This window comes from Garra rufa, chromosome 2 (assembly GCF_049309525.1).
Source record: "Garra rufa chromosome 2, GarRuf1.0, whole genome shotgun sequence".
In the NCBI taxonomy this organism is placed as follows: domain Eukaryota; kingdom Metazoa; phylum Chordata; class Actinopteri; order Cypriniformes; family Cyprinidae; genus Garra; species Garra rufa.
The window spans coordinates 66,672,318-66,689,528 of NC_133362.1; the positions used below are offsets into that span (position 1 = coordinate 66,672,318).

Sequence of the window (17,211 nt, forward strand, 5' to 3'; positions counted from 1 at the left end):
ACAGTGCTTCAACTTTGAAATAAAACAGATCACAAACTGATTTAGCTGTTGATGTGTTGTAATGGGTATTTAGAGTTAAATCGCTGTAATATTTTAATTTTAAAGGCATTCTAATTCTTGCAAATGATGTCGTTTGTGAGCACATATACAGAGAGAGTACGTGCTGAAGGATTGTGTACAGATCTGGCCATTTAAAATGCACGCGGGAAGTAAAGTGGTCTCCCGTGACGCCGGTGTATTCCAAGGGAACACCGAAAATACAATGACATAGGAAAGACATGATCAGTAGGGGGCAGTCATGTAAAGCACTGAACTGAAGCGGCAGCAAACATCGCTCTAAGCCCGAATGACTCGTTTGTACGGTGACCTGGAGGGGACATCTTCTTCGGACATTATTCGTTTATATTCGTTAATTTTCCTATCATTTCGATCTCTTTTAACATTCAGAATCTAAATGATAAATGCTGACATGCCATTAAAGCTTTGATTAAGCTATATGGCTGGGATTTTTACTGGAATGCAGTTAATAGGTTGAATATAACATATACATACATATATATATATATATATATATATATATATATATATATATAATATTCGTCTAATTAATAGATAACCTATAGTGTTTCATTGACGAGTGAATCATTTCCATTTGTAAATCGTTTATGGTCACACATGGGCATAAATACAATCAAAAAGTCAAAACTTTATTGGCATAATTGTCGTTTACAATATTTGCAAAATAAATGGCAAATAGCATATATACATAAAGTTATTTAGATTAAGCGATTCACAATAAATAAAAACATTCAGAATGTTTTGTAAAGAGATCAAAATAAAGGTGAAAATAACGAATATAAACGAATAATACAAATATTATGGAAAAAAAGAAGGTCAGTTAATGGACAAGACTCTGGGATGCATAAAATGTTTCTTGTGAGGCTATTAAATTTTAAGTACTTTATGTAATGTTTATTCATGATAAACTTGTGAATGCTGTCTACATTGCGCACAGACATCATTAGCATATACAGCATCGCCTATATAATTATTTAATATTGTATTAATTTCTACAGAGATGATAATCATTTCTATAGGAAGCTTTAAATTATTACTTAACGAAATAAAACAAATTGAAAACAAAAACTCGTTTATGTAATCCGTAAAGATAAATTTCTCTCTCAAGGCGCGTCCAAAAAGGTATTGTACTCCAGGAGGGATATAATATTCTTGATACTTCAAACTTCCGTGTTCTGTTCTATACATTCTGAGAATTAAAAAAAATCAGGCTCTCATGAAATCTTTGAAATCAATCTTTGTATATATGGCTATAGTTTATTCAGTTATTCAGTATTGTTGTGTTTCCCCTGTTTTATTCGTTTAATATTCAGAAACAAGTGCCTTTTTTTTCAAAACATTTTTTAAAAGAAAGAATTAAACCCTCCAAAATTTTGTTTGCCTATGTCACAATATGAGATAAATCCAGCCCTGTAAATGATACTGATTTTTGTTGCCAAATTGGTTTGGAAGCGTTGTTGAATAAACAAGTAACGTTAAACTGAACTTTTATGCCTGTATGACTGACAATTTTATTGACCACTGAGAAAGCATTGATTTGGTAAGATGAAGGTTCATACTATGTAGAAAAATTACATTGTGAAAAATAGCTTAGATGTAGTAAACTACTTTTGCCGTGTTGCTGCTGTAGCTTAGGTAAGGAATGGGAAACCACTACAACACTGTTATACTTCATCATACGTTGTCGCTAGTTCCTAATGTTACATCAGAGGACATGCGCCGATGTTTATCATACATTTCAAGATGTTGAAAAAAATGTTGTAGCGTTGTAAAAAGTACAATTGTACGGTGTACGCACCGTTCATTCACATGTACACATATGGCCGTAAGCAAAACAAACAATGCGTTATCACATGCACGGCAAATTGCAAATCTGTGGTGTAGTGGTGCCTTGAGAAGTGGGTAAATGCTTCATTTGTGCACAGCAAATTGCTGGAGTTCGAAAATCAGGAGTTAGGCAAAAAGTGTGAAAGAGTTAAATTTTTGGAGTTTATTGTTTAACTTTCACAACATTTTGTGTTACGGGATACTCCCTGGCTGTGTTGTATTTTGGATTCATTGGTGTGCAGGAGCACGTTTTAACAATAACGTTACATCAGGAGCGCGCCATGACACGAGCCTGGTTCTGCCACACGATCGACTGATGAAGTTGTCTACTTCGTCATGAGGTAGGTAAAAAACTAATTCCAAAATGTTCTTTATCTTCTGACAGAAAGCTGATTATAGCTGTTACGTTAGTGTACTGACGCCAATAACCGCGGCGAACTTTGTGTTGAATGAATCTCCGATGCAAAACATGGCTGTTTTGAGCGGACTTTTTTTCTCGATGTGAACAAGCTAATATTAGCTTACGTCTTTCTTTTCACCTTATTTTTTTTAAACAAGTGTTTTGAGTGTCTGAACGATTATCTTTTCTTAAAAAAAGCAATTTCTTTGTGACTGAAGAAAGAAAAGAAAGACATGAACCTCTTGGATGAAAAGCGGGTGAGTAAATTATCTGTATTTTTTTGTTCTGGAAGTGGACTCTTCCTTTAATACCTATTGTTTATAAAGGGATGTTTATCTTGTGTTTCGGTCATGCCAAAGTCTTGATGACCATCACCTGGCCACTAAAGAAAACCCTCAGCCATATCTTCTTTCCTCAGGGACATCAAAAGCACAGGTTTCCACCTTTTACATCATCTTGGACTGAGAAGTTTCGCCTTGTCAGTCATTTAAAACCTTGGGTACTGTTGAAGAGCTGTTCAAGTAAAGTAAAGTATCATGATGCTCTGTCCAGCCTGTACATATTTTTTTTTACAGACAAATGTATATAATAATGATATAGGTACAACTGAAGTCAAAGAACTGAGAGCAAGGCAGTTGAACAAGCAGTAATTTTCTTATTTAAGCAAAATGTTAAGTTCTGTCCTCTGTGCTCCATCCTTCAGCTTTCAGCTTTGTTTTTATTCAGGCGCCTCAAACTAATTCATGGAATGTATCCTGGTATCACTGTGGAGTTGTTTCTCGTTACTTCATCTGATGTATATCTACCTCTGGTTACACAATACTACTGCACTATTTTATAATTATTTAGGCTTGATTTTATATAATGCAATGATGTGTTGTTGACTATGCTGTATACAATTTTACTAAACATTTCTTGTTGGCACTGCAGACATGTATTAAATGTAAATGTTTTGCTGTTAGATTTTACAGTATTTTATGACAGCAGTTAATTTCAAAGTGTTTACATGCATGGAATTTCAAAATCCAATCTATGTATTTCCTGAAATAAAAGCAGCTAGTTGAGAGTATGGCTTACAGTGTAGTCATTTCCACATAATACATATTGTGTTGACCCTAAGAACGTCAGAGTTCTACCACAGCCAGATCCACCAACCACGCCCACTGAAGACACACACACACGATCACAATCACCTGACTTCTAGTGCACCTGTAATCAATTACCTCACCCCTTTATATACCCGGACTGGTTCACTCCTTGTTGTCTGATCACCGATCACACCCATGCGATCACTCTCTGTACCCACAGAGTTGGACTCTATGCCTGATGTGTTTCCTGTTGGATCGATTCAACTGAGCATTACCATTATTCAGATAAGCATAATTACAACGATCTCTGCTACTGTCTTCTTACCAAACCTGTTCATAAACTTTCAACTTACATTTTATACTTACCTCCGTCTCTGTCTCCGTGTATGCTGTGACAGATGATCAGACCTTCAAAATAATGGACAACGAGGAATCACCCGCACCTGATCAGCTCACCGAACTCATCAAAGCCTTCAAAGCGGCGTTTACAACATCTCTCACGCCACCATCTGCCTCAGGAAGTCCCATGGCTTTACCCAACACGTTTTCAGGTGAAGCGGCTGAGTGTAGCGGTTTTCTTCTCCAAATCCAACTGTACATCAAGATGCAACTCGACACCACACGCCTCTCCTGGTCAGAACGTCAACGTCGCCTAAGGGATAAACTTTGCCTATACTGTGGGAAAGCTGGTCATCTCTTACTCACCTGTCCCGTCAGACCTCCACGTCCGGTGGTGAGTACCATACAATCTGATATTGAAACTGCTCATCTGACACTCTTACCTGTTCAACTGCATACCGCTGATCAAGTTCTCTGTGTATCTGCTCTGGTTGACTCAGGCTCTTCGGGAAACTTCACCTCACTTTCCCTCTGCCACAGATGAGCCAGAACCTGAAGCTGAGACCCCTCCTCCTGATATCCTGGATCAACCCTCTGTCTACACCGTGAAGGAGATCCTGGATTCCCGGCGTCGGGAGGGGTACGGACCTGAGGAAAGATCATGGGTGGCCAGAGACGACATCCTCGATCCTCTACTTCTTACAGAATTCCACCAGAGCCACCCAGAACGTCCTGCCCCTCGCGGTCGAGGTCGCCCTCGACGTCGGAGAAGGGCGTCAGGAGCCGCCCCTGGAGGAGGGGGTAATGTCAGAGTTCTACCACAGCCAGATCCACCAACCACGCCCACTGAAGACACACACACACACACACACACACACACAATCACCTTCTAGCGCACCTGTAATCAATTACCTCACCCCTTTATATACCCGGACTGGTTCACTCCTCGTTGTCTGATCACCGATCACACCCATGCGATCACTATCTGTTCCCACAGAGTTGGACTCTATGCCTGATGTGTTTACTGTTGGATCGATTCAACTGAGCATTACCACTATTCAGATAAGCATAATTAAGTCAAGTCAAGTCACCTTTATTTATATAGCGCCTTTTACAATACAGATTGTGTCAAAGCAACTGCACAGTATTTAAACAGCACAATAGTGTGTAAGTAACGCATTATTGTAACAATCAATTTTCAGTTAAAAACAGTTGATCAATGAATTCAGTGATATCATCGTCAGTTCAGTTCAAATAGTATACGATATCGCTGGAAAGTGTCCCCAACTAAGCAAGCCAGAGGCGACAGCGGCAAGGAACCAAAACTCCACAGAGATCATTACAATGATCTCTGCTACTGTCTTACCAAACCTGTTAATAAACTTTCAACTTGCATTTTATACATACTTCCGTCTCTGTCTCCGTGTATGCTGTGACAAAGAAGTGTTTTTAACACTGGTTAAAGAGTTAAAATTATAATTAACAAAATTTTAGAGTTAAAATTACTCTCCAAATGATTAATATTTTAACTCCAGAAAGTGTTAAAAATTCAACTCCAAGAGCGGAGTTATTTTAACTCTGCGCTGGAGTCTATTTGATGGTTGCCCATGTACACTCAGATTGAGTTGATTTTAACTACCAGGGAGTTTATTCCAAAGACCAGAATTTGCTGTGTGAATTTCCTTTTGAACTTTCCATTTGAGCGCATTCGTTTACTGGATCCTTGGACTGAAATGTTTACAGGGGTTCACTGGTTTAAGAAATTTCAGATCGTAAAAATCTGCTTTTTAATTGTAAGGTATTTTTTTCATTATTATGTACTGATTTAAATGACTGGGGTGTGGGAAATTCCTGCGCCACATGGCCTTTCATGTTTCTAACTTGCAGTCAAGTGTATATTACATAAAAATATATTTTTTTTAAATAGCAATCAGTGCTATCTGCTAGCAAACTTTAGCGATTTTTTGCAAACGTTTATTTACAGAACAACACCATAAACAAACACAAGGTAATATAATGAAAAATTGTCATAAAAATCCTTATTAATGGCAAAAATTACCTATATTTATAAGTCTGCTTGCTCGAGTGAGCAGGCATGTTGGAAAATGGAAATTTCTCTTAGCCCTTCGTTTGAAGTGAGGTCCCGAAAAATCTGTCCCTTCCCCCTACCCCGCCAACTAAACGAGAAATGAGACACCCCTAGCACTTCACGTAAATGCACCAAACGGAGGGGAAGGGCAAAAACACCGGTTTTAACACCCCCACCCCCCCCACCCCCGGAGCCAAGCCAGCTCTTCTCACCTTTATTCATAGGTTGGGGGGAAGGTGAAAGGTGAAATGGCAAGTTTAAAAGTGACACGAACGACCCTCATTAACAATTGTGAGGTTAGATGTTTGAAGGGTTGTGAAAGCCATAAGATATTGCCTGGGGAAATATCTGTGCTATGTTACTTGTTTGTTGCGCTGAATCACATGTAATTACAAAATACAATGCTCTCCAGTTTTTAATTTAATTTAATTTGTAATGCCTTTATTCTCAAAATACAATAGGATCTAATATCGCTAAAACGTTGCACACTTTACGGCAACGACTTTACTTTTTATTATCTTTTTTTTGTTTTTGATAACCGATTCTTAACAACAACGCCACAAAAAAAAAAAAAAAAACCTTATTTATTCAAGTGATCAGAAATGTACATTATATTTTCTTTTTACACTTTAGCCAATGCTTAGACATTTTTAAACAACTTTAGACATTGTTACAGTCTGTCCACCCTGACACAGCCGGAAGAACTTTAACTGTTTAACTGTAAACAGTCCCTTTTCCTTCAATAATTTTTTAAAATAAAGGGCATGGGCAGCTCGCAATCTTTTTTCTCTTTTGTTTCGTTAATTTATTATTCATTCAGAAAAATATATTTCAATTATGGGCATATTTATTTCTTTTATATACAGCTTAGGTTTTTCTCTGCGCAAAAGCTCTACGCTTTTTAGCAAAACGTTTGAAGCATTTTTGTTCGTTAATTGTACGTTAAATGTTTTTAAAGTAATGATGATTAGCGGCCAGCGGCAGTGAGTCGATTCTCTATCAATTTAGCCTTCTCAAAGCATAAGGACTTGCCTAAATTAAAATCTATATATAAAACAGTTCAAGCATATCACGTTAGTTTAAACGTTTAACCTTGTTTAAATGCGCGCTGTTGGATGAATATCAAATCGTTTGTGTGGAGACTTGTGGAGACTCTATTCATTTTCATTTTATTATCAACAGACGTAATATATTGATTTTGTTTGTGCAGGGGAATATGTCCAATTTAGTGGCATTTTTTGGCCCAAGGTCCCAGCCTTACACACGCTCTGCCTATGATACTATATATATCCACCCTTAGAATATATATACCCACTTAGAATAATTTTCTTCCCGACCGTCCACGCTAAATTTAATTCTCATTTCCAGAATCTTACATTTAATGATTTTGAAACAATGTCGAGTATAAAACTTTTTTCGCAGTACATCAATTATATTTCCATGTTCCACTTTTAAGACGTATTATAGCCCTGCATTTTAGTCCGTCAAAGATCAAATGCGGGCTAAAATTATATTTTAGACATTCAGTGGTGATTTAAAAAAAATTGCAGCGCTGGAGGAACCACGAGACCAGGCTACCATGACTTTCAAGAGTGGCTCGGATGGTCCTGTCAGCAGCATTGAGCGCACGTTCAGCACAGCTTGGAAGGGTTCCATGTTTAAAGCTTACCACAAAACACTGGCAAAAGTAAATACCATGACTGTCTAATAGTAAGGAGATATTTTAATTATTTATTTAGAAACTACTGTTTTCTAAGTCAGTGATGATGCAGTAAACAGTCCACCTCATAATCCTCGTTGGACGCGCACCTTTAGAGAGAAATACATCTCTACGGACTACATAATAAAAACAGTTTTTGTTTTCTGTGTTTTTTCCGTTGAGTAGTAATTTAAGTCTTTCTACATACAGGGAGTGCAGAATTATTAGGCAAGTTGATATTCTTGTCATATTTTTTTCCCAAGCACATTTGAATAATTCCAAACCACATCAATCTTAATAACTACTATTCATTTTGTATTTAATTATTTATAATTGATATATAATTGTCCATGAAGGCTGGAAGTGAAAAACTCCTTATTTTCAGGTGTGCAGAATTATTAGGCACATTTTCTTTTACAGATAAAATGAGCCAAAAAAGAGATTTACCTCAGACTGAAAAGTCAAAAACTATTAAATGCCCATGAGAAGGATGCAATACTAATGCAATACTGCAATTTGCAAAGTTAAGGCATGACCACCGGACAGAAAAACGCTTGTTGCATCTGCATTGTCAGAACAAACAGGTGGAGGAGAAAAGATGCATGTTATTTGCAAAAAAAGTAAGAATTAATGTTAAGAATCAGATATGAAACCATCAGGAACCATTTAGTCTCCAGCACCACCGTTTTCCAGAACTGCAACCTACCTTGAGTCTCCAGAAGTGCAATGTGTCAGGTTCTCAGAGACTTTGCTTGGGCAAAAAATCCTAAACAATGACCCTCAATTAATAAGAATAACATTCTGAAGTATTGTCAAATACATAGAGATGTTTTTTTTCTAGGCTTTATAGACAGATGAGTTGAGAGTGACTCTTGAAGGACCAGCACCACATCCTCTTGTAGCACTCTTTCAAAAATATATTTTCCAGAATCTGGCAGTAAGTTTTAAGAGTTTATTATGATCCCTCTCTGCAAGACAGACATTTCAGGATAGGAGATGGACTAAAACTGAAGTCCCAAAACTTATTTTCCACTGAAAAAAAATGTAACTGATCGAGCTTGAGCCTTCATGTCCTAAAAATGTGTTTTGCTCTCTCCGCACAAAAGATCGGATATGCACCTAATAGCGCATATTTATATCTATTATTATTTATATCTTTTATTTAATCTATGGATTTTATTTTAGCCAATTCGTGATTTGAGAAGGCAAATTGAAACACAGAGTAGGTCAACTCACTGTCTGCCGCTTCGTCTTTAAGAAACAAAAAGCTTACGTTTAACGAACAAAAATGCTCCAAATTTTTTTTTCTAAATTAACTTAATAAAAAGGAAACGAAATTATAAATACTTTGCCGTTACATACAGAATGAATTACCGATTATGGCGCCAGATATTGAAACATATATACTGTCCAAATAGCCCTCTTTTTGCAGGGTTTGGCCACAGAATGTTGTTCCTTGCGCCACCTGGTGGATATTATATGAAGTGCAACAACGTTTTAAAAAAACCTAAAAAAGCCCCTGCAGGCCGACGCGTGATCACGTGTGCTGAATTGCAGGCTGCCGCGTGAAAATAGACGCATTTTTAATGGCCAGATCTGTATATTATTGTGTTAAAATACAAACAAGATTATGAAGTCATTTTTAAATAAGTATTGTTTTACATTAACAACTGATTGTCTATTTATTTATTTATTCCTTAAATATATTTCTCACTTTCTGTTGGATTAAAACAGTTTTATTGCTCTTAGAGAAAGTGTAAGGAAAGCATTTTTTCTTATTTCCAGATAACTCTTAAGACCCAGCTGTCATCAGACAACAATGATTGTGGTGTGAACACTGTGGGACTAGATGAGGTAAATACTCTTCCCCCACAGCTCGGGCAGTGTGAAAGTGCGGGTATCAGATTACCACACACGTCACAAGCAGGCCTCCGGTGAGAGAATATATGCACTCGTAGACAAAGAGAGCTGAAGAAGACGTAGATGTATTGTGTTGCACCGGCACCCCTCTTATGTTATGGTCGCCCGGTAGTGATGCAGCGGCAGCGACGTGCGCGCTGCGGAGACGTCATACGCTGTCGCCGGCCATTTCATGTAGTTTTTCTATGTACTCTTCAGACACAAGTCATGCTGCGGCGTTCCCCATAACGCCCTCTAGAGGACGCAGTGAGAGTTCCCTTCGAAAGGGAACAATAGAATTACATACTAATAGCAATAATAATAATAGTGATAACATGATTGATGAGACACTATACTAAAAACAAATGTAGACACACACTGATCTTACTGTCTATATGAGGATTGATCACACATTTATTCTGTTATTTGAGTGACAGAAGTTGAGCTGCAGTATTAATGTGATCAAGAGATGAAGAGAACATCTCACTGTTACTGATTCATCATCAGCTCTCAAGCATTATGGTTACAATCTCTCATCAGTCTATTCTCATTCATCAACACAGTGAAACTGATGATCCAGAATAAACATAAAACCCAGGATAGAGCGTCTGAGTGAATGTGGTGTGGACTGTGTGGATGAGGCTCATTGTGTCAGAGACGCTGTAGAAGGACAGAGTTCCTGCACTGTGATCCACATACACTCCTACTCTATAGACACCATCATCATCATTATAATCATCATCATCATCATTCACTCCTACTCTACTGATGATGATGGGCTTGACAGAGAGAGCAGTCTTTATCTTATTGTGTCTGAATGAGTAACTGTCAGGAGAGCAGATCAAACTCCAGGACTGATCATTACATCCAAACACACACTCATCACGCCGTCCCTTCCTGTTGATGCTCTTATATGACACTGATATAGACACACCATCTCCACTCCAGTCAATCTCCCAGTAACAGCGTCCACACACACTCTCTCTACACAACACCTGAAGATAATCATCAAATCTGTATGGATGATCAGGATACGACTGTTTCTCTTCCACATATGTCACCTTTCTGTTCTCCTCAGACAGACTGAGATCAGTGTGTGCTGTGTTTGGATCCAGTGTGAGAAAACAGGCATCTGAATACAAGAACAGAGACATTTACAACAACAATCACTACACCTGTGTGTGTGTGTGTGTGTGTGTGTGTGTGTGTGTGTGTGTGTGTGTGTGTGTGTGTGTGTGTGTACCTGGTATTCATCACGTTGTGGGGACCAAATGTCCCCACAAGGATAGGAATACCAGTAGATTTTGACCTTGTGGGGACATTTCTTAGGTCCCCATGAGGAAACAGGCTTATAAATCGTGCACAATGAGTTTTTTTGAGGAAGTAAAAGTGTGCACAATCTCCTGTGAGGGCTAGGTTTAGGTGTAGGGTAGGTGTAGGGCGATAGAAAATACGGTTTGTACAGTATGAAAACCATTACGCCTATGGAATGTCCCCATAAAACATGTAAACCCAACATGTGTGTGTGTGTGTGTGTGTGTGTGTGTGTGTGTGTGTGTTGGTTTAGATTTGTACTATACACAGTGTATCTCTGAGCTGGAGAGTTGCATATTAAACGAAGTGTAAGTTTCGAGGCCACTGATAGGCTAGATCGCTAATGTGGGCGGGAAATCACGAAAACAAGATGGCGTCGGTGGGCGGGGCTTCGATCAACCGCCGCGCAGTTAATGACAAGTATCTTGATGCAAATTGCCGAATTATTTAGACATTAACTATAATTTATCAATTGTCAATTACATTAATGAATGTATAGCTAACCTACAAGTAAACTAATGCCATTAATATAACATAACGACCCTAGATTAAATGACTCAAAACCTGAGATTAGTCAGACTGAGAAATAACTGAGAATTATATTATTATATAAGATATTATAATATATTTCTCAGTTATATTATATTAAAATATTATGTGTGTGTGTGTATATATATATATTATCATTATATAATAATATTATAAGATATTGTAGTGTTTGAGTAAACTGAACCACACAGTTAACTCCTGGGCTTTATTTTAATTATATATTAAATGCATATTAGTAAGTATTTTGTAAATGTCTGTTTCTATTATAATCGGCGTGCTCTAATCAGAGCTCAGTTTCCTGTTTGGACCGGATGCAGCTGAAGTGAAGACATCTGTTCTGTGGATCTGCTAGTTTGAAGCTTTAGTTAAATGAAAGGTAAGTTATACTGTTGTTTAATCGGGGTTTTAACCGTTTCTGGTTTAATTTGTCTTGTTTGTGCATGTTTCATAAGTGTGTCAAAGCTTGTTCTGATGCAAACGGTGCTAGAGAACTTATACTGATTTGATTCAGTCAGACGTGGATCTGTGATGTTCTTGAACTCGATTTGGTTTGCAATATATCTGTAACTGTAATAAAGAATATCCTGTCTGTAACAGTGATGTGTGTCATGATTAGATTCTGTGAAGGGGAGGTGCATATGCAATACTGAATAAATATTACTTCTGTTCTTCTGAGTTTAAAGACATTAAGAAACAAAAGTGCACTTTTTACTCCCCAATGCAGTCACAGCAAGCTTTATTATTATTATTATTATTATTATTATTATTATTATTATTATTATTATTATGTGCTTCTGCTCAACACGACTGCATTTATTTGATCCAAAACACAGCAAACACAGTAATATTGTAAAATATTTTAATTATTTAAGGTAACTGCTTTCTATTTGAATCTATTTTAAGATGTAATTGATTCCTGTGATAAAGCTGCATTTTCAGCATCATTACTGTAGTCTTCAGAGTCACATGGTCATCAGAAAATCAGTATATTATTCTGATTTACTGTTCATGAAACATTATTATTATTAATATTATTATTATTACTATTATTATTATTATTATTATTAATATTATAACCCCTAAAGATCAGATAAATGCTGATTTTTTAATTTCTATTCATCAAAGAATCCTGTGACTCTGAAGACTGGAGCAATGATGCTGAAAATTCAGCTTTATCATAGAAATACATTACATTTAAAAATGTATTTAAGTAGAAAAGTTATTTTAAACCCTAAAAATGTTTCAGAATGTGACTGTTGTTGCTGTGCTTTGAATCAAATAAATGCAGACTTGTTCAGCAGAAGACAATTCTTAATAAAAATATTTTAAATTAATTCCCCATGACAGATTCCCATTCTCTATTTATTTCTATAGTGTGGATGTCAGTGTGGACCAGCATTTGATGGCGAGTAAATCAGAACAGAATTTCTGGGTGAACTCTTCCTCTAAAAATGCCAGTAGTTATTTACTGCATAATTTAGCTCACATTTTGCTTTAATAATCAGTGGCCAGTTGCATAAACCTCTATGTTAACCTCTATGTTAAGACAGTGCCTTAAATACTAGTTTAACCAAAGGGTAATCAGTCTTGTTTTTGGATTCAACATGGACTAATCTACATTTTTCTGTAACTGAATTAAAAAAATATATATATGACCAGTCTTAAAGAAAACATTAGCTGACTAACTTTTTAAACTAGTCTGTCTCTTTTGTGCATCTAGCTCCAGTTATGTATTCTAAAAGCTTGCTGATTATTAAATGGTGAATCTGTCATGTGTTTAGTGTTGATGCAGTCCACGATGATGGTTCTATCAGGGAATGACCATATTAACCCCAACAGCATGACGAAGACCATCTGTGTGGAAGATAAACCTCACCTACGCTTATTTGCATTGAGAGTGCATTATATTAGATTTGTGCTGTTTACAGTCTGTCCGTTTGTGTGAAGCTCTACACCTGTGTTATGAGGACCATCAGGACATATTCTTGTTGTTTGACTGAACAACCTCAGTGTGTTGTTAGTTTGGTTCACGAGGACACTAGTTATTACCGGGACAATGGGTATCTATATCTATATGAAATATTAGGATTAACACTGATGTTTAATTTGCCTCTGTATGTATGAATGGCGGAGGCACAGTTTTGTTTACTACACTGAGGCTTTTGTATCTCACATGAACAGATAAACTTTAAAAACACAATTTCTGAAAAAAAAAGAAAACGATTGTAGAGCTCTAGCGTTCAAAATGTTGAAATAGAGTTTAGGATTTTTTTTTTTACTGAAATAAATGTTTTCGTTATTACACAGAAAGTAGGCTAAAGAATTAAAAGAAGTACCTTTGGTTACCGGCTACCAGTTATGTATTGGGTTTTTGTTGGCTTTTGTTTGTATATTATTGTGTTAAAATACAAGCAAGATTATGAAGTCATTTTTAAATAAGTATTGTTTTACATTAACAACTGATTGTCTATTTATTTATTTATTCCTTAAATATATTTCTCACTTTCTGTTGGATTAAAATAGTTTTTATAGCTCTTAGAGAAAGTGTAAGGAAAGCATTTTTTCTTATTTCCAGATAACTCTTAAGACCCAGCTGTCATCAGACAACAATGATTGTGGTGTGAACACTGTGGGACTAGATGAGGTAAATACAGGTGTGCAATAACACAGTAAATACCTTGATATTATTATTGACACTCATTGGTTGAAAACGGCTCTGTGTGTGTTTTCATCATTTGTTTTCCAGTTTGAAATGAAATGAGCAGAAACAAAAAAACAACCTCTTCGTTCATTTGTTCATTTGTTCAGAAAAGCACAAAAATTTGATTTTGGCTCAAAAAATTTTTTTTCATCTTTTGGTTCACAGGTAGAAAATGAATAAACATCTTGTTTCAAATGTATCAATCTTAAGAACAATGAACATACAATAAGAAAATCACATGCCCATAACAAGTACAAATAGTTACAAATTATTCAATTAAAAGATTTACGGCTTTAAAATGTGCAATCGTCTCTAGTCTCGTGCGCTGCTGCTCGTGCTCTATGAACGGACGATCAGCTGTTTTCCAGTCTAACTACATTGATATTATTTCTCTAAGAATGCTAAATGATGCTGATATTTCAGTCCGTGGCAAGTGCAGATTAATATTTATGAAATCAATATTTTTGTGAAATGCGTAAGGTTGCACAGAAGAAAGCCCAGTCAGAGGATTATCATTTTGTTAAAAATAAAAAATAAAAAAATAAAATATAGATGTAGGGAAGGTGTAGTGTGCTCTCCCAGCCTTAGGAGGGAGCTGTAATTTATTGTTGTGTGAGCCTCCATTACAGGGGTGGAGCTGTTGTTAGCCACAGCTCTGTTTTCTTATGAGAAGGTAGGAAGGGTTGTCCTGTTCTCTTTAAAATCTGCTTTATTTATTTAGTTATATTAACCATCCATCCCAGTTTAAGAAATATATTGTTGTTAAAGTATTCACTAACCCATATGTGTGTTTATTTTTGGTGGATGATTTGTTATTTGTGTTTTATTAATTCCATGTGGGCAGTTGTATTGTGTTGAGCTTTATCTGAGTATTTTGGGCTTTTATTCTTTATAATCTGTATGCTTCTAACATTTATCTTTATTTGTAATATGTTGAAGTTTATTATGTGTTTGAGTAAGTTTGTAACAGTGTGAAAAGTGTCTATTTAAGTGCAGCCACCACTATATAATTTCCTTTTAATAATTGGATGTATATTGGAACTATTTTGATGCTGCTTGTTAACTGAAACAGCTCTGTTTTCTTATGAGAAGAATGTTACAGTTCTGTGGTGGATGTGAAGGAAGATGCTGTTTGCTGCATGGTGACTGATGTGGAGAAAGAGCCCAATAAAAGAAAGCTACTCCGCTTTGATTCAGCGACAATCTTGGTGTCCTCCTCATTCACTCCTTACATTAACACAACGCAGAGCCATTTGGGGGAGCACACCGACGAAAAGGGTTACATATATATATATATATATATCGCCCACACGTCTAATGCACATTCTGAACCAAAAAAACTAAAAAGCAAGCTGAAATCTTTATATTTTTCTGAACAAACGATTAAACAAGACGTTTTCTAGTTTCTGTTTATTTCATGTCAAACTGAAAAACAAATTATCAAAACCTACATGGACCACAATGTCTTCTGCTCTTGAGTTTCTTGTTCACAAAGAGCTTTGTGGTAACGATCCAACTAATGTCTAATTTCTGTTTCAGTCTTCTTGTGTGAGCGTATTTTGAACTCGAAAAAACATCCCAAAGTCCAGCAATTTCCTTTCAGCAAGTTTAATAACAAAATAACTGGAAATGTCTAACGGTCAAAAAACTGTGTCGCTCCAATTTACCTGAACAAGTTCTAACGGCTCTCGCCGGAAATGACATCAGCATTATTTTCAATGTTTTTAAGAAAAATTTTAAATTATTAAAACACAATTATTTATCAATTCTTCAATTAAACAATTATTCTTCACACATCAAAATAAATAAACAAATAGCTTAAATGGCTCTTACACATCCGGCCCCTAATTGGTTGGGCGCGTGACAAACCAATTATCACAGATATATTCAAATATTAAGAGACATTAAACTTCAAAATTTTAAAATAAGAAATAGCAACTTAGTTCCTTCACATTTTCTTTGTCTTTCTTCTTGACGATTCTTCGTTATTCTGCATATTTAAATTGCCTCTTGAATTAGACACAATTTGTTTACTGGTCTCTCTAATACATTAGTTTTGGTTTGTAGCTTCACCCTGCGTACTGCTCCACTGGAGTCTGGCAAGGTTTCTGTTACTCTTCCCTGCAATGGACGATTGGAATTGTTTCCTTGCTTTGCATAATTGTAACAGTGTTTCTTTGAGTCTTAGCATCCATGCTATTGCTTTCCTCAACTGAAACCAACTTGAGTAGTAATCAGTTAACTTGCTCATAACATCTTTGCTTTCATTGATGCTGAGAACATTGACTTTGATTTCTTTTTTGATTTCAGGGTCTTGTTCTGAAACTTGACTCATTTGATCTGGTCTTTGTGGCCATTCTTCTTTTGGTTTCAACAAAAAGTTGGGCCCTTTAATCCATGTTCCAGCTTGCACAAAGTCTTTTGCTTTAAGACCTCTAGTAGCCTGATCTGCAGGATTCTGTGCTGACTTGACAAACCTCCACTGTAATGGAGTAGTAGCATCTCGTATTAGTGAGATCCTGTTTGCTACGAAGGTTTTGAATCGAGCACTCTCATTTCCAATGTAGTTAAGCACAGTAGTGCTGTCTGTCCAGAAAACGGACTGCTGCAGTGGGATTTGAAGTTCTTGCCTTAGTATTTTGTCCATTTTGACGGCCACTGCTGCTGCTGACAACTCAAGTCTGGGAATTGTGATTTGTTTGAGTGGGCTCACTCTCGACTTTCCCATCAACAAAGAACTGTGTTTCTGATTCTGTTCATTTGTAAGTACCAGATAAGTTGCTGTGGCATAAGCGTTTTCGCTGGCATCAGAGAAATGATGCAGCTGTGCTTCCTTTGAGTTTCCGAACTTCTCTGGTTTTACACACCTTTGGATTTTGAAGTCTGAGAGGTGATTTAACTCTTCTAGCCATCTGACCCACTGATCAGCACGCTTGCCATCAATCACTTCATCCCATCCGTATCCTTGTTTACACAAATCTCTTAAAAGGAGTTTGACTGGTAGGATGAGTGGTACCAGAAAGCCAAGAGGGTCGTAAATTGAATTGACGACTGAGAGAATACCTCTTCTGCTCAATGGCTTCTCCTGTATTTGGATGTTGTAAGTGAAGGTGTCATTTTCCGTACACCACTGCATACCAAGTGCTCTCTCGATGGGCAGAGAATCCTGATCCAAGTCAAGGTCTTTTATTCCACTGGCCCTTTGATCTTCTGGGATAGACAATAATA

General features: G+C 36.7%; 1 protein-coding gene across 1 annotated transcript in view; it reads right to left on the reverse strand.

Moving 5' to 3' along the window:
• Nucleotides 1–9,973: 9,973 nt before the first annotated feature.
• Nucleotides 9,974–17,211, reverse strand: part of LOC141326053 (uncharacterized) — a 117,471-nt gene continuing 110,233 nt past the window's right edge. The window contains exon 11 of the mRNA XM_073834754.1: nt 9,974–10,551. Within this exon, the coding sequence (XP_073690855.1) occupies nt 9,974–10,551 (578 nt within the window). The remainder of the gene's footprint in view (nt 10,552–17,211) is intronic.